The sequence below is a fragment of the Condylostylus longicornis genome, unplaced genomic scaffold (genome assembly GCF_029603195.1).
Source record: "Condylostylus longicornis isolate FDR11 unplaced genomic scaffold, ASM2960319v2 ptg000010l, whole genome shotgun sequence".
Classification (NCBI taxonomy): Eukaryota; Metazoa; Arthropoda; class Insecta; order Diptera; family Dolichopodidae; genus Condylostylus; species Condylostylus longicornis.
This window is the reverse complement of record NW_026577979.1, coordinates 16,219,982-16,245,462: the sequence shown is the minus strand read 5'-3', so window position 1 is coordinate 16,245,462 and position 25,481 is coordinate 16,219,982. Positions and strand designations below refer to the sequence as shown.

Sequence of the window (25,481 nt, the reverse complement as noted above, 5' to 3'; positions counted from 1 at the left end):
AAAAAAATACAATGTCCATGACTTCACTTCATTATAAGAATAGTTTAATATTTCGTATGCGAAATTAGAAGAATTAATAAAATTTATTAAAAACATTTTAGCAACACATAGGCAACATTAATTGTGAGTTCTGTAAAGTAAATCAAATCAATCAAATGTGGTGTTTAATGGCATAAACATGAAAAAATAAACATAAAAATACAAAATTGAGAATTGGAAAGTATATCTGGCAATGCCATTGAAAACTCTTTGAATCTCAATGTCATTGAAACCCTTTGAAATATAAAAACTGGAAAGATTTACAAAAGTAAGCCTCTTCCTAACTTTTATAATGAATTGAATTCTACGTTGGGATAATATATGCATTGCTTTTATGTGTTGCATACATTTAGGAGGTATCAGAAAATAATTCAAAAAGAGAAGTTGAATTAGCGTAAAAATTGAAAAAAAAATTGCAAATTAATGTGGCTATTAAGATGCAAAATTTTTTGGATCTCAAGATGATTACCGTTATATTTTCACTTTTATAAAGTTTAACGTCGTGTCGAAAAAATATGTGATCGGAAATTGATATTATTCTAAAATAAAGGGATATGAGCCAAAAAAGAGATGGAATTATATAAAGAAATTTAATTCTAATAATGTAAAATATTTGTCGGCACCTTGAAACAGTTAAAATTAACCTCGAAAATAGTTCGAAAAATTAAGGAAATACCAGTTCGAAATAATGGTTTATTTAGAAGTTTAATTTAATATTTTTGCATTTCATTTGCTAATAATTTTTTTAAGAAAAAAGTAGATCGTCATCTTTCTGTATTTTGTTGAATACATAGAATTGAGCCATTCAAAATATTAGTTTCACATTTTTGAACCATAGCATTGAGAAGTTTTGTACACGAACGCGCAGTTGAATTGTCATAGTTTAAAAAGTCATTTTTATACCCGTACGAACGTATGTTCGAAGGGTATACAAAATTTGCCTTACCGTTTGTAACGCTAAGAAATAACGGTGTTAGATATAGACTCAAGTGTATGTTTTTGATCAGCGTCAAATTCTGAGTTGATTTAGCTTTGTCTGTCCGTCCGTCCCTCCGTCCGAACGATAACTCAAAAACTAATTGAGCTAAGTTCACCAAATTTTCACAAATGATTTATTGTAGTAAGTGCCAGAACCCTATTTAAATTGGACGTGATCGGGGTACCGGTTCGGGTAGCTGCCATACAACTTCAAAATTTATTTGGCTATATCTCAGAAACTATAAAAGTTGTGGTATTGAAATTTCACACAAACGAATATATTAGTAGGGCTAATGTGTCTCATAAAAGTCGTTGAAATTACTTGGCTCCTTCTGGTACCTGCCATACAACTTCAAAAGTTATTTGACTATATTTCAGAAACTATTAAAGCTATGGTATTGAAATTTCACATAAACGAATATATTAATAGGGCCAATGTGTCTCATAAAAGTCGTTGAAATTACTTGGCTCCTTCTGGTACCTGCCATACAACTTCAAAAGTTATTTGACTATATTTCAGAAACTATTAAAGCTATGGTATCGAAATTTCACACGAACGAATATATTAGTAGGGCCAATGTGTCTCATAAAAGTCGTTGAAATTACTTGGCTCCTTCTGGTACCTCCCATACAACTTCAAAAGTTATTTGGCTATATCTCAGAAACTATAAAAGCTGTGATATTGAGATTTCACACAAGTGAATATATTAGTAGGGCCGATGTGCTTGATAAAATTCGCTAAAATTCCTTGGCTCTTTCTGGTAGCTGCCATACAACTTCAATAGTAGTTTGGCACAACCAGTATTTTGAAAAACACATAATACTGAAATTTTGCATAAATTAATATAGTAATACGGCAACTTAAAGTCATAGTCTGCCCCAGAGTTAGTTATGGCACATTAGTTATTCGCACATAGGATAACAAATTCGTACGGGTATCACAGAGTTGACAAAGTCAACTCTACTTTTTTTCTCGTTTTTTTTGAAAATTTTTTGAAAACTCATACATATACATTACAATATTATGAAATAAGAATGACAATAACATTTTAAATGTCATTAGGTCTTTAAACTAACACAACCCCCATAAATTATTTTTTTTTTAATCTACATAATAATTGTTTTTATTAAGATTTACCGAATATGTAAATTTTTTGGAAAACATAACAAATACAATAAAAAGAATACAGTAACAAGTTTTCCTAAATTAAAAAAATAATCATAATTTCGATGTCAAAAAATTTTTAAGTTGCTAAGCCAAAAAATACAATACACAAGGAAGCGAGAAATTTTGATAACGAGTGATTCATTTTAATTTTTGTCTACAGTTGAAATAAATTTCGTAATCAACTTTAAATTAAAATTAAAATCTATTTCAATTTTAATTACGAGTAAGGAAATATACATACATACATATACATACATACATATACAAACAATATAAAGTTGAGTTTTTCCAGATTTCACTAAATTTTATTCTAACATAAATTTAATTAGCTTCATAGCAATGAAGTGTTCATAGATTTGATAAGGGAAAATCAAATTTTCGAAATATTTTCGGAATAACTTTAAAATATTTAAACTATTAAAATGCACATAGAACAGCGTAGTTAGGGTATTCTGTAGCTTTAGTAGATTTTCGAACTATGAAACGAATTTTGCAAAAATTGTTAAATGAACACTCTTACAAATTGGAAGTTTTCTACTATGAAGATGTAAAATTTCACACAAAATAATAACCATTTTGCTATTAAAAAATTTTACGACATTTTTATTAAATATTTTGCAATATTTTCTCTTAATTTTAATCTTTAATAAAGCTACAAAATGTGAAATTTATTTCTTCATCAGTTTCATATCAAATAAACCACATTTTAACCACTTCTAACGAGTGGAAACCAAATAAAGAAATACAAGAAATTTTCATGCATTTCTGAAATTCTTTGCTTCTTTTAGATTGAGGATGTGTAATAATAAAGTTGGTGGTGAATTCCATTATAAGTAAACCAATAAACTATTTATTGAAGGACATTTAACTACACATAATATCATAATTGAATATATAAAATTCAGGATCAGGAAAAAGAATAATATTTAAAGAAATTTTTGAAAATTTTGACCTCATTCTTTTCATTTTAGGTAGGGAAAATGAAGTTTTTCTATTTCTGCATTTTTTTATTTGATTGCGGAAACTTTTGGGTATTCAATTCCTATCAAAATTTAATGTAACAAAATAAAGTAATTTTAGTTTTTAAATAAAAAATTTGATATTTGCAAGTATGACTTAAGAAATTGAATTGAAATAGTTGGAAAAAAAAAATTTCAAGAAAATAGAGTAATAATGGAACACAGTAGCCGGAAATTTATTCCCATTTTTAAGATATGGGTACTAGTCATGTGTATATCCTTGATTATTTATTCATTCATGAGAATGAAGAAAACGATACTTACTAGTTAACTAGTAAATACTTAACTAGTATTTATTAGTTCTAGAAGGCTTAGATTTTTTTTGTAAGGAATAAATCAAATCTGAGAAGAAGCCGAAATTGAAAAAAATGCTTAATTGGATTCTTTTCTTTCTTTAAAAAAATCTTGTTTTTGAGAACTATATGCTATTTTTGCTGATTATATGCTATTAAAAGCAAGTTCATGTAAACTATAGTTAATAAAATCAATGTTTAAGAACGCATCAATGCTTTTCTGACTCCATACGGAACAAGTTTTTAATTAAAACTCTGTTTGAAGCTAGCAAACTAAGTTTCTCAAATTATCATATTTATGTGGAAACGTAAATATGATAATTTGAGAAACGGGTTGGAAGAAAAGTTTATTTAAATAATATAATAATTTTATGAGTAAAACTGTACAGCACTGTTCCTCTTTACTACAAAAGATATGAGCACGCGTTCGAACAATTTAGCACTGTTAGTAACAATATACACCAATTATATACATTATACTTATACATAATAAATATAATTAAAATAAATGAAGCAATCTAATAATAATTTTTTTTTCCTTCTCCACTCCTACGAGGAGCATAGGACTAGTGCATAATATGATGCCCTAGTTTCTATAGTCATAGAGAGTTCGCTAGGTAGGTGACTAGCCTACCGTTTAATATTAATTAATTGAAGAAAATTCTAAGAACAGCTGTCGATCAAGAAATTGTGTAATAATAAACGTTCTTACACAAAATACAATTGTATTGTGACCATTCTTCTACGAAATCAAATATTTCTCATGTTACTTATTGAACACCATAACAAGAAAATGGTTTCCTATACACAATTTTTACGTTATGGACAAAAATTGATAAAGGAGAGTTCTATAACTCCTTGTTAACCTTTTAAATAACACATTTTCCATTACTTACATAAATACGTAGGATTTTTTTGACATATCTAGCTGTAAGCCAAAATTAATGTTGAATAACCATTTACTATAGTGTATTTTATCCTATGCAAACGAAAATCGTAATATTTTTTCATCAATATTTTGAAAATTTCTTCTTATCCTAAATTATTAAGTATCTAGTGTATCTATCTCGCATCTATACACATATTTGATATAGTAAGTACCACATTATAAATATGATTTACGGAAAAATGCATTAGCTCACATAAATTTTTATATAGAAAGTACACAAGCTTTCAAAAATTGTTATACATTTTTGTTACCCGTACGTGAACTTCTGACAAAAAATTAATATTGATGTTCTTGTTTTGTTTTCTTTAATCATAAATGGTTATAAACGCGTAACATATTTAATAGGATGAGCTTTCTATGTAAAGAGTAGCAGCACAAACAGAAAAACCCTCTTTTAAACCAAAAAAAAAATGTCCTTCAATATAATGACAATAAACCAAAAAAATAAATTTTTTTCTAATGTTTATAAATTTTAATAAAACCGCACACAACAAAATTTGTTGATTTATTTTCTCTTTTTCGCTTAGTTTGATCCTGTAGCTGTAGCTAAGAGGAATCCTTGACAACATATTTTAAAGTTTATTATCCTTTTTTTTACGCTATTATTTTGTTTCAATATTTTGAAGTGCCAAGTGTTCTACACTTATATTGAAAATTTTTTTTTGATATTTTCGTTTTATTTTTATTGGTTTTTGGAAAATGATAAGACTTGAAATTTTAACATATTCCCTTCATTCAGTATACAATAAAGTAGATTATTTTTTTTTTCTGAAAATTGATTATCGGGTTGATTATAATTGATTATAAATCGATACGATGGGAATTAAACTAAGATACAAAATTTAAAACAATAAGTTAGGATGAAATTAATGGTTTACGATAAAGCACATTTTTCTTGAATAATGTAATTATTAAAAGTCTCCTGTAACCATGACAAGGATTGGATTCCAAGAACTTTATAACGACAATATTATAACAATAGCTGTAATATATTTCAAGTATATTTATTTGCTACAATGTTAAACTCAAAAATAAGTTCAGTTGAGACCAATTAAACTTTTATTGGTAGTGGCAGACAACAACCCCCACAATTTCAAAGACGAATAAATAATTGATCTAAAATTTCTACCAACACTCAAACATTTTTTTTCCGGTGGGATTACATTATGAAACGCAAATTGTTATGTTCGGGCCAATTTATAAAATGAATTTAGAAATCCACTTTAAGGTGTTGAAAAAATGTCAATAAATTATTTAAGATATCGATACTTGCCCTCATTTGCCCCATCTTTGTGTGAGTCGAAAAATTTTCATCTCAGTTTTTCCTTGATAAAATAATTAAATTTTTTTCTTACAGTTTTGTATGTATAGAGGCTCTTTTCGAGAACGAATTTAGATGTTTCAAATAGAAATCAGGTGCCAGTAACTAGTTTTTTACTGCGGGTTAAATTTACATTTTCGGCCATATCTATAGGGAAGTTTTGGAAAGCCAGAAGATTACTAACTTTCGAAAATTTTATGCATATAAGTAGAATTAATCGATCTGGCATTTTTGTTCTGATTACATAAATCCGAATGAACATAAGTTATATTTTTCTAAATTCTAATGCTAAGAAATAATAGTCTAACTTATAAACATTAGTGTATGTTTTTGATCAGCGTCCAATTGTGAGTCGACTTATCGACTTATGCAGTCTGTCCGTCGGTCGTACCCAACGATAACTCAAAAGCTAACTGGGTAATCTCGCCAAATTTTCAGCAATGGTTCGGGCAGCTACCCTACAATTTCCAAAGTTATTTTGCTATTTTGGCTACATTTTGCAAAAGCAAACATATTGTGTAAGTTGTTTGTGATAAAAATTTTTGAAATCCCCGTACCATAAAACTTTCAAAATCACTTGGTTATAACTTGAAAATTTTTGACTACGGTACTGAAATTCTGCAAAAATAAATATGGTAATATGACCATTGTTTTTGGTAAAAACCATTAAGATGTCAAGAGCGCTTATGAGAGCTGTATACAACTTCTTAAGTTATTTGGATCTACAATTTTGAAATTAGTTAAAGTTATAAGAACCTATACAGTATTGAAACTTCGAACAAGGAAATGTCTTATTAGAGCTCTTATATTTGATAAAACTATAGTTGAAATTTTTTAACTTTTGGTATAGAAATTTTCGAAATGCATTTCGTATATTATGGAAACTATTAAAATTACATAAACGAAAGCTGAAATTTTGCACGAACAAATAAAAACCAGGATTACGTATGGAACACTGTAGCAATTAACACACAGCACTTAAAATTATTCATTCGTACGGGTATCACAGAGCTGAAACTATCAATACAGTAGACTGTTAAATTATATTCTTATTATTATATCCGTACGAGCGTATGTTCGAAGGGTACACCAAATTTGCCTTACGCAAGCGTTTGTAACGCTAAGAAATAAAGGCCTAAAATATAGACTTAAGTATACGTTTTTGATCAGCATCGAATTCTGAATCGATTTAGCTTTGTCTGTCCGTCTGTCCCTTCGTCCGTCAGTCCCAACGATAACTCAAAAACTAATTGAACTAAGTTCACCAAATTTTCACAAATGATTTATTATAGTAAATGCCAGAACCTTATTTAAATTGGGTATGATCGGGGTACTGGTTCGGGTAGCTGCCATACAACTTCTATCTTGGACATATCTTAGAAAAGTACTGAAATTTTGCATAAATTAACATGGTAATACGCAACTTGAAGTCATAGTCTGTTCCATAGTCAGCTATGACAAACTCGCACATAGGATAACAAATTCGTACGGGTATCACAGAGTTGACAAGGTCAACTCTATTTTTTCTCATATTTTTTAATACGGTATGTATTTGTTTAAAAGTAACTGCCGAAATTTAAGTATGAGACGTTAGAAAGGCCGTTTGATGAGACAAAGATAATAGAAATGCAGTCATTGCCCTTTAAATAAAATTACAATCCTGTTTAACTTATATTGAGTTTAGTTCATATCACGTAATTTGAAACTGAAAATATTACTTTTGACTTTAGAAATTTATTGCTTAATTTTTGTTTCTTCTTCTTTCTGTAAGTACGTATATCAAGAAAAACGAGGAATAAGACATGACAATTTATTCATTTATTCGATTACAAGTACCAAAGGAAGAAAAATGGAAAAAGTGAAAAATATTTTTTATCTGCATGTAAACTAATTTTACAAATTTCTTTCAAATTATTCAAAAGGGAATAAAAATGTTTTTTTTTTTATCTTTTGGAGTGAAACCTCAAAATTCAATTTTGTAAATAAATCTGCTTTTCCCTTACAATTTATTGAATTAGTTTTGATTTTTTTATGTACTGCAGTTGAAACTTTTATTGAAAAATTTTATTCTTATAATAAATTAGTTAAGTGATTTTGATTTTATTCTCAAGAATTTTGTGTTTTTGCATCGAGAAACTAAAAAGTTTCGTACCAAAATTTAAATATCCAAAGTTCCTAATTTTGCTTATAAATTTTAGTTTTTAACTATATTTACACTTTAGACGTTATGTTATGAAAATTTTAAAAAAATAAATAAATTTTAGTAGGTTCAAGAGACTTCATTTTTGTCCTACATACATACAGTGTGTATACTGTGTATACGCAGGCCATTAACGACGCCGTAAATTATTTGATTTTTTTTAATTAAGGGACAAAAGCCCAGTTGATGTTTGACTAGCTTTTGTTCAATTTGAATGAATTTTGGTGAAAAAGTAATTGTTTTAATAAAACAAAAATATTTTTTTCTTTGGCCAATGTAACGAAAATAAAAAAAAAACTGTTCGCTACAAATATTTGCTAAACACAAAATGATAGACAGATGTTTTTAAAAATTACTGTATGATGTCAACTCACGCCTCATCTGAAATGAAAATTATTCATCAAAATTAGGTATACATGTATGTACATATGTAGATTGTGTATTGTTTAAGTTGTTTTTACACACTGTTTAAATACGATCATTAATTTCGCTGTTTTATTAATGTTTAATTAATATCTTTTAGTTAGAGCCCCCGATGGAACTTAATTTTCAAATAAAAATTTTGAAATTGATTCTTCGAACTGAAAGTAGTAAATTCTGTAAAACCATAAAAATTCGAATTATTTTGTTTTTTTATTGTGTTTCTGATCAGTTTCCGTGACTTCATTAATGCTTTATAAAAAGTTTAAGTACGGTATTAATACGATTGTAGTACCGCCTCAGAGCTATCAATACCTTTACATTGTAAAAAAAATGCTAAAGTTTTTGATACATTTTGGAATACAATTTTTTGCAACATTAATACATAGTTTGACGTTTGTTTTAAATTTTCAATTTAAAGTTCTGTGCAAATTTTTATTTTCAATAAACGTTACCACATTATTGAAAACATAACATTTTTATGCTGCAGTTTAGGAAAAAACTTAACAACTAGCACTTTATTGCTGAAAATATATGCTGGTTTATTTATTTGATTATTTCTTGCAACATTTATATGGCATGTATAGGAATGCATGCCACTACGTATAGAACGCATTTAAGAAAAGTGTACAATGTCAAGAGCTTATATTAAACTTACAGTATATTAAAATTACAGTAACCCCTCGCATAAAGTCATCCCGATATAGCAATATTAGATATTTGTTTCTAAAATTTTTAATACCATTTCTTCTCACTTAAACCTTGGTAAAAGTAAGTTTTCTTCAAAAATGATTTTAAGCGAGAGGTTGCTGTATAATATTATCTTATATTTTATTTTATACAAGTACGTACTTGTTGTATGTATGTATATCCAGAATTTCCCCTTAAGAAAAACAGTTGCTTAAAATTGTATTTTAAAATTTCATTGGAGGCTTTAGTATTATTGGAACAATTTTTACATGCCTATAAAAGATAATAAAAATTCAAAGTCTGGAAACAAATGTATTTCCCCATGAACTTGTAATAAATTCAATTTTCAAAAATTTATCTTGTACATGATATATGTTTGTGTATATTTCTCTAGAAGGCATAATGACGCCGTATCAATTTATGGAAGACTGGTAAAATTGTACTTTTCATCTCAGTAACGGAACGACACATAATATTAAAACGAAAAATCAATTATGAACAGTATCGGACTAAGAGTTTTAGAAAAAAGAAAACTTGTGAAAGATTTTAAAAAATTTAGTGTAAACAGAAAATATAATCAAAAGTCAAATTTTAAGCTACCTTTTCGAACTTTTCTATTAAAATACCATGAATTCAAGTTTTTATAAAAATTTTTCCATTAGGTCCTGGATTGTCGGAGTAAAAAATTTCACGTTTCCCCTTAAAAAAAGATAATGTTGTCATCTAATCGCTTGATCTTTTCAACAAATAAGAGGTGCAAACCGTAAAATTGATTGATAAACAACCGTTATTCATAAATTGAAATTATTGATCGGATACCATGGTGAAATCACAATACATAAATTACCAAATTGTTTAAGTGAACAAGCCAACAAGGTTGGATTTACTTCCTGAATTCATATTTAACCAGAAACTTTGTTAATAACTTTGTTAAAACTTTATTTTTTTCTTAAAAATGTATTAATTCTAATGGAAATTTCTTAGTCCAGAGGCGCCTGTTTTTATTTTCTATAGATAAAAAGTCTTCCTAGTTTCATCTTGGTGATGCGCGTATTGGTAACAAAATCATGAATACTAGACAATGACATAGCTTCTGAGCATTTGTTGACCGTTTTTTTCAACATTTTCAATTAACTGAAATTATATTTACCGCATGGTAATTAACTTACCCGTCCCTGGATTTTAAAAATAATTTCGCAAATACTTTAAACATGTACACCATTTTTAGTTTATGGTATTCTACAGTACGTTCAACTAAATTTTGATTAAACCAGATAGAAAAATTAAAATAATAAAGTTGGATCAAACCAATGGTTTGTATTGCAGCACTTTTCCCTTGAACAAGTGAAAATACTACTTTTAAAAACAAACCATGTATACCTGCTACACTATTAAAATTATTTTCATTCATATACGAAACTATTTCTAGTGTTGCATATATTTAGGATGAATGATTTATGCAGTAAATTTGAAATAAAGCAAAAATGAATTTAAAGAAGGGTTAAAATAATGCTCGATTTTAAGGGTTAATTGTGTGAGTTAAGAAAAATAATTACATTTTTTAATGGCATGGAATTTACCGTTACCTTTTTCTGTTTATAGAAATTTGAAAAAGCTTGCGGTTTCGCAAATATAAGGTGCAATATATACAAGTATAAGGAAATGAATTATTTATTAGTGTCTATAAAATTTGAACATATAAAATTTTAGCTTTCTTTCTTGAAGGGTGTAGAAGCTTTGTAAACATCACGACGAACGGAAGGACGGACGGACGGACAGAGCAAAACTAATAAGTACTTTTTTTCAAAAATTTTTAGAAAAGTGCTAAAAATATGACGACACGGTTCATAATTTTAAAATTTTATAATTTTTTCCGTCTTTAATTCAAAGTTACGTCTCTTATATTTTTTGATTTATTGATCAAAATACGATCAAAATAAGATCGTATGATTTTTAATAATGAAAACACAATTAAAACAAGAAACGCAATCAAAATTATGTACATACAAAGCGAAACGAAATACTTAACATCAACATGACGAACCTATGTAAATAATGAAACACACAAAAATGTTGTTATATCTATATTGAACGCCTATACAGCGTGCAAAGAGCAAGATATGGAAAAACTACATAAACATACATATACATTAATTTCATTAAATTTTCGTTAGGCAGACATTTAAAAGCGCTTGTACGTTTCGCTTAAAAATATAAAAAAAACAAAACGCTAAAAAAAGCAAACAACGTTTACGTCATCTTGACGAGCCTCCAAAATATACTTGTTTTCATTTTTTGTGTTTTATTTATTCATTTTGTTTTTTTTTTTATTTTAATTTTTTATTATTTTTTTAAGTCGATTATCAATTGAATGAATGAAACGATCGCCGACGCCTTCGTTTTAATTTTAAAAGCGACTGCTTTATTTTTCTTCTTTTCTTCGTTGATTTTCAAGTTTAAAGTTCAAAAATTATTTTAGTTGAATTTTAAGAATTAAAAAAAAAAATGTTTTGTAGTTTTTTGTTTTTATTTTTTATCATTTTAAAAAAAATATTCGAGAAATGACGAATAATAAAACGCATAAATTTTAATACGCGAATATTTTCATTTGCTACGAAATTTTTATAAACAAATTTTGAAAATTGCGAACTCATTCAAAATTCATAAAATATTGATTAAATATTTAGACATTTAGTTCCGAGAAGGAAATGCATCAAAAGGGAAATTGCAATCATAATTTTTTTTTGTAAGTCTAAACAAAATTGCTATGTATGTATGTATATATGTACATAAACCTATACGAAAATAAAAACGAAAAATTCTAATTTTAATTATCTAGCTTCATTTGGGCACGACAGAATCAAGCCAAAGGAAGCGCAAGTGTATTACACTCGTTTTTCATAAAAGTTAGGTTTTGTTAAATCCTCCTACCTTAAGCTTGGATTATATCAAATAATCAGTTGCTGATAATAATGAACCTATTAAACATATAAAATTTCAATTGCCTTTAGAATTTATAACCACTTTAGAATTTATTGACTCATTCACTTACGGCGATTAAAATTCTTAGAGTTCACAAAGTCCTACTAATACTAAACTCATATTAATGCACAAACAACAAAATAATTGTCAAAATTATTTGAAATTTTTTACCTCGCATCTCTTAAACTAGATTGCGCATTGAAGTTTTTATTAGACCCTTGTTTTTTAAATGTCTTTGGCAACACCCCCCACTCACTTGCTTTGTTGAATGCAACACTTTTAAATACTTATCTAGTTGTACCTTACGTATATTCACACAAACGTAAAATAAATCTAATATGATCATAATCAACGCCAACAACGTCGCTCAATTCTGTCTTCTAATTTGAATACGCCTTCAAATAGTAAAGTTTCTACTGTTCCTGAGTTAAAAACCCCAGTCAATAATTCATTGGAAGCTAAAATAAATCTAATCCTACAAAGAATAGACAGCTTTGGTGAATACTTTAGTGAAATATCGGAGAGGTTAAATAAGCTTAGTGATATTGTGGATACTATAGTGGAGGAAAATATAAATTTGAGGAACGAAAACGAAATTTTGAGCAAGAAAATAAAAATAAATTCTAATGAAATTGAACGTATGAAACAAAAGGAATTCAATAATACTATCGAAATTCATGGGATTCCAGAAAATGTTGAAAATATTATGGAGGTAAGCAAATCTATTTTTAATTCTATAAATATTAATGTTGAACAAGGACAAATAGCAGAAATGTTATTCGAAAATAGTAAACAATCAACATTAGCTAGAGAAAATAAAATTTTAATAATAAAATTTAAAGACCAGGAAATTAAAAGAAAAATATTAGTCGCTAGAAAAAAAAAGAATAACATTATCCTCAATAATTGGGGGTAATGATAATAATAATAAATATATTAACATAAATGAGAGGCTAACAAAAAATTTAAATTATTTACAAAAAAAAGCTAGAGATCTAAAAAGGGACAAAAAACTTAAATATGTATGGGTAAAGAATGGCAAGATTTTCGTAAGAAAAGAGGACAACTCTAGGGTTGTCAATATATGTGACATCGATTCACTTAATGACGTCATTCAATGATAATGTAAACAATTTCACGCTGCCATTTTACCCTAATAATAATAAAATTGAATTTTTAAATGAACTATCTTTTTCTAATAGGAACTCACTCAAGATATTATATATTAACATTCGAAGCTTAAAAAATAAAATAATTGACTTACTATATATACTTGACAATGCGCCGGCAACTATACATGTAGTTATTCTTTCTGAAACCTGGATAAAAATGACGACCAAGATTGTATAGATTTACCAAACTTTTCCAAAGTTCTAGCAGGTAGAGATGCCAGTAGAGGTGGTGGTGTTGGTATATTCATACACAAAACATTGAATTTTATAAAGAAAAAAACTTTTAGTGATAATTACACTAATTTAATAGTTATATAGCTTTTAGTGATAATTACACTAATATAGATAAAAACAAAAAACAACACAAATTATAACATTACTGCAATCTATCGACCACCTGTTAACAATTTAGAACACATAAACAATTTTTTTAAATTACTTGACGATCACTTAATTGAATAATAGCAATACTAATTCACTAATTATTGACGACTTTAATTTTAATATTCTGAAAGAAAATGACTCACAAATTAATGATTATAAAAATATTATCGAAACGAATGGTTTTTTATTTTGTAACAAAAAATCCACGAGACCGGCATCCAACACGTGCTTAGATCACATACTAACTAATGATATTAATAACACCATAAATATAACTCAATTAGAATACAATATATCTGACCATGATTTATTATTTATTGAATTGAATTCACTCAAAATTGCAATTGATGTACTTGATAGAAAATATAATGTATATGAAAAGACTAACTGTGATGTATTAAAAACAAAAATAAAAGAGACAGCAATATTTAATTTGGATTATGTGTTGAGTGCTAATGAAAAATATGACTCAATTGTAGACTCTATTAACAGTGCTCTAGAAAACTCGACGACCACAATTAAATATAAGTATAATAATAAATATAGGAAACCATGGATAGACAATGAACTGATTAAAATAATAAAAACAAAAAACTATTGGTATAAGAAATTGACGAAAAATTTTGAAAATGAGCAAATTAAAAATAAGTATAGATTTTGGTTGAATAAACTAACAAATATGAAAAGAATTAAACAAAGGAAATTTTATGAAATGAAATTTAACAATTGTAAAAATGATCCAAGAAAAACTTGGAATAATATTAGAGATTTGGCTGTGACAAATAAGAAGTGCACTGATAATAAAATTTTTGATAGAAACATGACTTTAGATGAAAACATCTCTAAAACAAACAATTTTAATGACTATTATAGCACGATTGGAGAAGTTTTAGCGAAGAATATAAAAAAAATGTTTTTTTCCGGAAACACTTTACTAATTGCAAATTCAATTTTACATACGTTAATGACAACGATATAAAAAATTATATAAAAAAACTTAAGAATACAATGACAAGAGGACCTGACGAAATAACAACTGAAATACTAAAAAAATGTAGTAATGAATTAGGGCCTTATTTAACCTCTCTGATTAATACTTACCTAATGACTGCGATTTTTCCCCAAAAACTAAAAACCAACAAAGTAACGCCAATACCAAAAGACATAAATGACTTTAATGTTAGTACTCGTAACTTCAGACCTATCAATGTATCATCTATAATTAGCAAAATATTTGAAACAGTAGTTAATGATCAGCATACTTGGACAAATATGATATTACAAGCAATAATCAATATGGATTTCGAAAAGGAGTTAATACGAAATGTGCTATATTTGATATGATGGCTCATATCGAAAAAGAATTAGACAAAAAAAATAAAATAGCAATAGTTTTTTACGATTTTTCCAAAGCGTTTGACACAGTCGACAAAAAAATTTTATTTAAAGTACTGAATAGTATTGGAATAGTTGGCACGGCATACAAATGGTTTGAAAATTACTTAAAAGATAGAATGCAATATTCTGAAATAGAAAAAACTAGGAGCAATACGAAACCGGTTAAATACGGCGTGGTACAAGGCAGCTCCCTAGGACCCACATTATTTTTGATTTATGTGAACGAAATAGCAAATATGAATATAAATGGACAGATATATATGTATGCTGATGACTTGGCGATAGTTTATAGCGACATAAATTATAGTAATATACAAAATAAGATAAATGCAGACAATGTGGAAGTACTGAAGAAAATCAATGAATTTAAATTAACTATTAATGTTTCGAAAACTAAATATCTACTATTAAGAACACAACATAAAGAAAAACTGGACATAAAATTCAACAATATTAGAATTGACAGTGTAAACCATTACAAATATTTGGGTCTTATAATTGACAAAGATCTAAATTGGAATCAACATGTGGATGAAATTGCTGTAAAGTGTAGAAAAGTAACGGGGGCATTCAGAAGGATATCAAGTCTGGTCCCAAATAAGATAAAAAGATCAATTTATTACAGCCTGTTTCATTCTAACATAACATATGGATTATTGATCTGGGGAGTAAGCTCACTACAAAATTTAAAAAAACTTAAAGCAATAAAAAATTTATATAATCTAAATAAAAGAACAAGCTCTACTCACCTCTACAAAGAATATAAAGCACAAGTTGATCATATATACAAAGTTCGAAATGGTTTGCTAATTTCAAACACAAATTTTTTTCAAAGGAACGGAAACACACAGTTACAACACTAGACACGCTTCAAACTTAAGGACGATTAAAACAGGTTCAAGTAATATCTATAACAAAGAAATATGTGAGTTCAACAAGTTACCATCGTGGCTTCATACTGCAAGCCCTTCGTTTTTTAAAAAAAAGATAGATTTATTGATACATTGAAATAAAACCAACCTTGTTACTAGCTTCTCGATTTCCGCAATATACAATAATTCTAAATACTAACTATTTTCAAGCACTGTAATTATGTTATTTGTTTTGTTTAATTTGTTTTTTTTTTTTCCTTATTTATATTTTTTCTATTTTGTATTCTTTTTAACTAAATATGTAAAATATAGTTATGACTATTTAAGATAAGTTAAAATTGTAAATTGTAATTTGTATCATAAAATATTAAATTATAACACTCTGTACGAGCTTTTGCTCACTTGAGATTTTTGAAATAAATAAATAAACAACTTAGAAAAGGGAATGAAATCCCACTAGAAACATTTTCATGTAAAGTGCTGCAAAAGCGAAATCATATGACTCGCACTGTCAGAAACTGGTCAGATCTCAAAAAGACGTAAGGTTCCAAAGCCCTAGCTATTAGTGAAAAATTCACAAGTGCTACATCTAAGTCAAGATATGTGACTTTTTTTATCTTTATTATGCGAATTTTAAAAAGCTTTCGGCTTTAGCAGAATTATAAAATATTGCCTTTAGAAAAATCAAAATTAACGTTTACCCAAAATCCTGTTCATGTTTAATGTTGCATCTGTTCTAATGCAACATTACTGTTCAAAATCAAATTTCTCGCCAAACAAATGAATGACTGAATATCATAACAGACAGCATCAAGGATTTTAGGAAAATTATAGTTATCGAAAATGTTAATTATTGAAAATGTCGTGATCTATAAAATTTCCAAACCCTAGGATTAGCAAATTACTTCACAATCAATTATGAATTTTCTAGAATTCTCAGCACGTCTAGAAGCCGATAGATTTTAATTTTTACCTTCAAATTCACGTATTTGCAGATTTACTTTTTTATATGTGTGTACAATAGGAAACAAAATATGATATAAATATTAATTTTAATTTTTTAATCTTAGAATGATGAATGACAAGTCAAAATATCTAAAACATTAAAATTAAAAAGAAATTCTTTTTCATTAAAATTTTATTTTAAAAAAATATTCTTTGTCTTTTTAAGTTTTCAAAACTTTCAATTGGATTTCTTTCTTTTTAATTACATTGTTTTTTTGCAAAGCACAAAAATGCAGATTTTAATTAAAATGCACGGTACAATGTTACAAACATGTACACATATATATGTGCAAACAATGTTTCCAGCAGCCTACGATGTTTTTTGTATTTAAGTTCGTATTAACATAGATGTATTTTCAGATTTATGAACGTACAGATGTGAACAAAATTTTCTATTTTTAATTTAAGTGCTTTGACATTTGTACACGCCGCATGAGTATAAGTACTTGCGGGTTTGCATATTACATATAAAGTGTGCATAGTGCATATTTAAAACCTAAATATAAGAGTTGATTTGTGTACTTCTCCCAATATTCATCTTTTTCTAAACAATTAATTTTTTTTTTTTAAGAGCTCAACGAATATTCTAGCATAAATTCTTTAAATTATTAAATATATTCTTCCTGTATCGCTATCCTATAAAATTAATTTAATAGGATAGCTTGTATACTAAATTCAAGAATACAAACTCAAGAATACAAGCAAATAAACATAAATAATCAATAATAATTGTTTAATTCTACCTACATGAAAGTAATAAATCATAAGAAGGTACAGTAATCTACGATTACATGTCATGTCCAAAGTAAAATGTTTTAAATTTTTAGCCAACAAAATTAGAAAATATCTATTTGCTTGTGTTGGACGATTTCATCCTGTAATAGTTCAGTGCCTCTGTTTAGAAAGTTTCTAGCCCCTTTAAGATAGATAGCTTATATTTTATACACAAGCATATTTCTCGATATGAAAAATTCTTTTCTGTCCCATCTCTCCTATAAAAGTTAAGGCCTCAATGTAATGAAAGTTGTCTTAAACCTATTTTTCCAAATATTTCAAATCAATTTTCTCTTAGACGATAAATTATAGAAGTTTAAAATTTTATCAAGCTCTTAATATTATTAAATAATTCACTTCACAAGGAGAAAAGTATTGTAATTAATTCCATTTATTAGTCCTTTAATTTTGTTATCATCCTAAAAGTATGCAATATTGCGACATATATTAAGAAAACTATAGTAAATCAAACATTATTTAAAAAAAACGTTTCCACTTGAAAATATTCTACTTCAAAAACCATTGGTTTCCTCCGAACTCATTGACTATTGATCGTCGTTTACAAAATTGTAAATTTCTTATTTGAAATGACATATGACATTATGTTGAGCCTTAATTTATATTACATTTAAAATAATTTATTAAAAATTAAGATCATTCAACATTTTATTTTTTTGTATCTAGACCCAATGATATAAACTGGGGTCAACTAAAAGTTAAGATTATGAAGTTAGTTCCGCTATAGAGCAGGAAATGAATGGACGTTTTACTGTACTTCATTACGAATAATAGCACAATATTTAAATATTTAAATTATTGAATAAAAGGAAAATACTGTAGGTCATGAGCACAACTTAATTTATAGAATATGCATACATTCTTTCTCAACGATGCAAAATTAAAATTTTTCAGGAAATTTTTTTAATCTTTTTACATGAAACTTAACTTGTACGTAATTTATTACAGTTTCTAGTGTTAGTGACATTATAATAGAAATTGATTTACCGTAAATTTTAACAATATTTTTATAAAATAATTTTTTTCACATTTTGCTTGCAGTATATTTTATGGTAATATGTGTACCTACATACGTATTTAATCTACGAAATAGAGATTAAGTTAAACATAATTTAATTCACTTTAGATATAGAAAAATAAAAGTGAAATTTCTTAACACCTTAACCAGGTCAGATACACCATCATTAAAAAGTTTTTAAAAATAAATTAAAAATCGTTATTGAAAAGATTTTTTGATATTAAAAATAGAAATTTAATGTGGTAGAACTGTTAGAAGTGGTATAAGCCCGATTAAGGCATCAAAAACAAAAAAATTTTCCCGTTATATAAAATTCGTGTGAATTCACTTATATAGATTTAAAATTTAATTTAAAGGCAACAAAATTTCTCATAAGTAAAAATTTCATATTGATTTTAGAAAAGTTTGGCAATGTAATTCAATCTGTAGTCGTCAAATGTGTAAAATAGCTCATTCCACTTTCGCAATTTAAGTTTAAAGAAATTTTTATAGGCATACTTAGGCCCAAGTAATGAAACCAAATCATTGAAATCTCTTATTATCAAATGAATTTGCATAAATTTAGGAGAAATGAAGAGGTAAATGGACAAAGTGGTTAACTAACATTTTGACGAAAATCGAGCTGCTCGGATAGAACATAATTAAATTTCTTATATTTTCAACTGTGATTACTCTTATAGCTAGAAACTTAATTACAATTAATTTGATAATGAAAAAAAGTTTTAAGATGCAAATGTAAGTTAACCACTTTGTCCACTTACGGCTTCAATTAAAATGATAATTCTCTGGAAATTTATGAACAAAGTGAAGTTTGAATTTTATTAATTATTTAAGTAATAGGGCTGTATTTTTAGATAAGGTTTTGAATACTGCTACCTTTTTCTTTTTTTAAATTAATTTCACTAAATCTTAAAGGGGCAAAAAATCGGCATTTTACAAATCTTGAGGAGTAAAACTCGGAAAAGAGAAAGAATTCATATTTATTGCATCCTATAAACTAAAAATTTAAGAGACATTCGAGCTGCTGTTTTGCAGAGAAACTGCTGGAAAAATTTGACATTTTATAAACAGAAGTTCTTAAACACATCCACGAACAAACGAAAAACTGATACAGTAAATCTAATAATAATTTGCTAACTTATAAGTTGCACCATTAAACTTTTGCCTGCCCAATTTAATTATCAACCTTATTCGAATACATTTTGAATTTTGTTTCAAAGCATTGTATTAAGGTAATATTTTTTTGTCAGAAATAAACGTAATTAATTTCATTACATACACTTAAACATTTACACAATTTTAATACGATATTAATATCCTTAAAATCCTTTATATAATTTAAATAAAATTAAAATTTTTTTATTGTTTTTTTCGAGAATTCCATAGAAATTAAATTAAAATAAACGATTTTTTAATTACATTTTGATAATATAATTAACTATACAAATATTAATATTTAACCACAATACCGCATTTTTCAAATATCGTTTGAAATTTTTTTCTATATTTAATTGGCATACAGTATTGAATTGAAAATTAAGTTCTGCCATAAAAATATCGCTTTAATTGCTTAAAGCTATTTTAATTATAAATTTATTAAAAAATGTTGCCCAACTAATGTCTTCTAAAGTACTAGTATGAGGTCCCAATTCATTGTATAAGGTCCTCTGTATTTTTTTTCTCTAAGCTCTTTAGATTTTGAAAAATTTTGTTAATTTTGACAAAAACGAAGATTTATTTTTTGAGAAATATAATTTAATAATTGAATCTTCTCAACACTTTCTCCTTCAAACTGCACTTTTAAATAAATTCACAATTTCCACAATATGATTAAAATTTGAACATTGTCGAAAATAGTTTAGCTTTAGCTGGCACAAAATTTTTAAATTTTGAATCACAAAAAATAATTAAAATTGTTTTGTTTTTATTTTAAAAGCTGAATTCTAAAATTGCAATGTAAGTTTTATCAAAATCCTGCATTTCCAAAATTGACTTATATAATTTTATTTTGAAATTTTATAAGTGTAAAATGGATGCTATTACGTGAAATTTTTGGCTTAAAAGCGGCAGTTCAATTTCGAAATTTCTAAAAATTAAATAAAAAATTATTTCGCATCCTGTGTTTTTCAATAAAATTATCAATAGTCACAGTTCAATACTGCCTATTTCAATACAATTTTTTTCAAACCGTACCAATGTTGAGACTTTTATGCATCCCCAACATTATTCAAATTTAAATATTTTTCATTTTAGGCATAGGGCAGAAGTAGGCGTACATATAGTAATTTTTTAAGTTTGAGCCAATATTGATACAAAAATAGCTTCAAACTATTGACAATTAATCTATTGGTATTGCAAACAACCGGAAGCTCCTTTTAGCTTAAAACTGACGTTCCCTTTCCCATTTGCATTCGAATACAAAACTACAACATCTACAATTTTCCTCTTTTTTGAAGAAACAAAAAAATCTGTAATTTTCCCTCTTAATTAAAAAACAGAGAAAATGCTACAATTTCTCATTTTAAAAGAGAAAAAAAAAATTCTTATGCAACAAAATTAAATTATAATTAGAAAATTTTTAAAATTTTCTTCTTTTTATTTCAATTATATAGAAAAACAAAACATTAATTTCATTTTACCCTATTCTACTATTTTTAGGTCAGTGAAACAATGGCAAGTAATGGTTTCTTACCATCTGGTAACTATGGTGATGATTCTGAGGATAAACCTATGTTATGTATAAAGAAAAATGAAGGTCATGGTTTAACAGCACTAATTAATCGACAACTACAAGGTAATTTAAAAAACAAAATTGAATTTTTTCTCTTCTCTTTCGTTTTCTTGTATTTTTTTTTTTGTGTAGTTTTCTTTCTTAATTCTTTCTACTACTACTTACATCACTCTATATTTATATATAATAACAGTACACTAACGCATACTATTAAAGGATTATATTTTTATTATATATACATAAATACATGCATATGTATGTATGTATGTATGTATATTTAATATAAATATAAAAAGTATACTTTTAGGAGCTAATTGAAGAGAACTCCTAAAATGCCTTTAGGAAAATTATTTACTATTTTAGCTTCTGTGTGCATTTTTTTTGCATAGTAAAAACAAAAAAAAAATCAAAAAGAATAAGTGAAAAAATTAAAAAAAAAAAAAAACAACAAAAATAACGTTGTATTTTTCCAATTAAAAAAATTTTTAGGGGAAAAGTAAAACAAAAAAAAAATTTGCAATTTAGTTTTTTAAAGTTTTTTGGCTTTTGTTTATTATTTTTGCGCTAAAAACAAGTTTTTCCACGGATTTCTTCTTGTTTCATAACTTAAAAATTTTCTTGTTTAGTTCTATTGTAATGCAATTAAAATATACAAGGGGTATCCGATTCAAAATGATCAAATTTTCAATTACAACGTGTGAAATCGCAATTATTTTAGAAATTAATTAGGTTTTGTTATAATAACGGGTGGTTTTAAGGAAATTTCAGCTTTGAAAGTGCTGCGTAGATTCAAAGCTTTATGTGTAAATTAAATAATTTCTTAAGCTTAGAAACTGTTAATCTCTTTTAGGGCTTAAAGTTTTTCAAAGTTTTTTGTTTAAGAATTTCAGTTTATGCACAGTTTTTAAAACTTTACGGATGTTAATTTAAAAATTGAAATATTTAAAAATCCAGCTTGTTTCAGCAGTAATCAACGATGCTAAAATTTCTATTGGATAACAGAAAATCCTGCCTTAATATTGTACAAAAAATCTCTTTATTTAATCGGGAATATTAAGAAACTTTTTTGTAAAAATATGCCAAACAAATCTGTAATTAACATTTTGTTAATTATTAAATCAAACTAAAGAACAGACAGACACTATTTATAATAAAATTAATTAACAACTTACAGCACATTTTGAAAAATCCACAAAATTATACACGAAAATTGAAAGTTTTTTGCCAGCTGCTTATTGTAAATTGCAAAATTATGATTCCACCACATCTACTGTATCTTCATACCTAGAATGTATTCCTACAACTCTCTTGAGATGCACGTACCTGAGGCATTCAGATATCGTGTGAAGATTTCTCTCTACACATTGGACAATATTATCGAATATTCAACATTTCTTAGAATCCTTTTAATTTTTTCTTTTTAACTACAAGTGTTAATTTGATCATTTTGAAAGACAGAAACCCCCTGTATTCAAGTTTTACATTTACTAATATTTTTTTTGGGGTAGTTAAAATTATATTTAATTTTATTGTTAACTTGCTTTAAAAAATTGTTCTTTGATAGTTTTTGAATTAAACTTTTTACATATACTTATATACCTTTAATATTAATACATACGTACATACTCTTCTTATATGACGTAAGTATGTATTTTGCGAATGCATTCATATGAATTTAAAGAAAGTAGTCGTGTTAATGGCTTTGTAAATATTTTGGCGAAAATTTTAATTTTTTAATTTGTTTCTTGTTTTAGTTTTAAATTTTTTATTAAAGTTTTAAAAAAAAAATGTAGAAATTAAGGCAAATTAAAAACTAATTTCGCTTAATTTTAAATAATTTTCAGTGATTTTTTTTATGGAAAATTTAATAGTAATTTTAGTAATAAATCTAGATTAATTTTTTAATTTTAAATATAAGTTTTATAGAGAATATATTTTAAGGCTTTAGCAACGAGTTATTTAGTTAATGACTTTATTGCAAGAACGCCAATAATTGCGTATATAAAAATTTATTTTTAGTATACTAGTTTCTAAAAAATTGGGTTCTTATTCGAAAACATGCTATGCATATGAAAATCTAAAGTTTAAGTTCAATTATGACTTGACTTATGTAAATTAACACAATTTTACAATATTGGTAGCATTTTCAGTTAAATTGTGGTTTTAAGACAAGAATTTTTATATTCTAATTCTCACAAACTTATAAACTTTAGAAAGGTATATATAAACAAAAATAATTTTGAATCAATTATGCGATTATAAAAAAGACAAGTCATAAACCTTTAAATCAAGAAGCTCATCAATGTTAGAAGTGAAACATCAAACTACACTTAAACTAAAGGAAATGAATACTTCTATTTTAATGTCTACTAGATCTAATACGTAATGAATAAGTATTCGTATAAGAATACAAAAAGAAAAATAATAAAAAAGAAAGATTCATGCCTTTGAGAGTTTAGTTATGAAGTACAAAATAATAGATCTGAAACGATTCAAGGATATATCTGAGGACAACACCCATTGATTTGCAGCTGTAAAATTTATTAAGGAGTTATTATTATTGGCAATCGAATCAAAATTGAAATATACAGTGGTGTATTCCCGAAAAGCATAGAAAAAGTTTGTAGAGCTACAAGAAAAATCGGAAAGTTTCTTAAGCGATTTCATCCAACATTTGTGAATACTCAATTTAAAATTTAATGCAATTTATTAAACTAGAAACAAAATTTTATTTTATTTAGAAACTTAAAACAAAAGATTTTTCTATTATTTTCCACTTCCCATTACACGATTTCTATAATTTAATTTGATAAACTAAAATTTGAGCTTAAGATTTCAAAATTTATTCTAACATTTGTATTTAAAATTCAATAGAAATTTCATACACATAATCTAATATAATCCGAAAATTTATACTTTTTAATCTTCTAGAGAATTTTTATATACCATTATTTTTCAATTGACAAAACAAATTTTAACCCACTTTAATAACTTTTAAATTGAATTCAAATTATCTAATAAATTACCATTTTATAAATTGAATAAAATGTAAATTTTTAAAAAATTTCTTAATAGAATAGAAAAATTTCCGAAATAGAATCTATTTTTCGAAATTTAAATAAATCATAATAATTATTAAAAATTAATTTAAATTCCCTATAGGGTTTTGTACAGGATGTATAAAATTTGTGTCATTTGAAATGACATTTAAATAACATGCTTTAATAATATTCATGCTAGTTACGAACTAACTAGCTTGTTATAAATAGCATGAATTATAGGTGTTATTATTAATAAAACTATGAATTAGAATCTATAATTCGTTTCAATCTATCCAAGCGTCTCTAATCTTTACAAAAGAAGAAATACAAATTTTTTCAGTAGGTACTTATTAAATTCAGACAACGCTTTTCACTTAGAAGAATTTAAAAATTCAGTTCGAGTAAATACTGGATTAACAAAGAGTGGAACTAGAAGTGCTAGAATTACTTACAGGTGCTTTTTGCATCAGATTATATATTCGCATTTATCGAGTCATTTTGTAAAATGCGGGTGCTTATAAAAAAATTTAAGGGAAAAAAATACATTTGACCGTGTGAACTCTGTGGTGTGAGCTTGGTTGGATCAATTTTGTGTATTTTTATGATACAACAATAAAACTTTCAAAATTTTAAAATATAGCTATTGACAGAGTTGGTACAATAAGTGCTAAATTCTATAGCAATAATTGCTCTTTTTTCGCAACAACTTGTTTCAAATTTGAAATTTATAGTTTTCTAAATATTTTTACATTATTTTTGAAATTGTATGACAGCTACTCGAAAATCAATATTTCGATCAAATTTCATGCCACAAGTAATGCGTTTTTGAGTTATCGCTCAAATCATTTATCGGAAGAACAAACAGTAAAAGTGATTCAAACGACTCAGAATATTGTATATTTTACAATACCCCTCGAAAATTCGTCAGTACAGACATAGGAACCGCTGTTAAATTGATTGAGATACGAAAAGAAAACAGATGCTTTGTATTTAAGAATGACCTCGCAAG

The 25,481-nt window shown here is 26.5% G+C and overlaps 1 protein-coding gene across 3 annotated transcripts in view; it reads left to right on the top strand.

The window, feature by feature from the left end:
- The window catches only part of LOC129619033 (popeye domain-containing 2), a 68,755-nt gene that overhangs the window by 27,775 nt on the left and 15,499 nt on the right, over positions 1 to 25,481 (top strand). For all 3 annotated transcript variants that reach the window (XM_055534106.1, XM_055534105.1, XM_055534104.1), the window contains exon 5: positions 21,359 to 21,494. In XM_055534106.1, the coding sequence (XP_055390081.1) occupies positions 21,359 to 21,494 (136 nt within the window). The remainder of the gene's footprint in view (positions 1 to 21,358; positions 21,495 to 25,481) is intronic.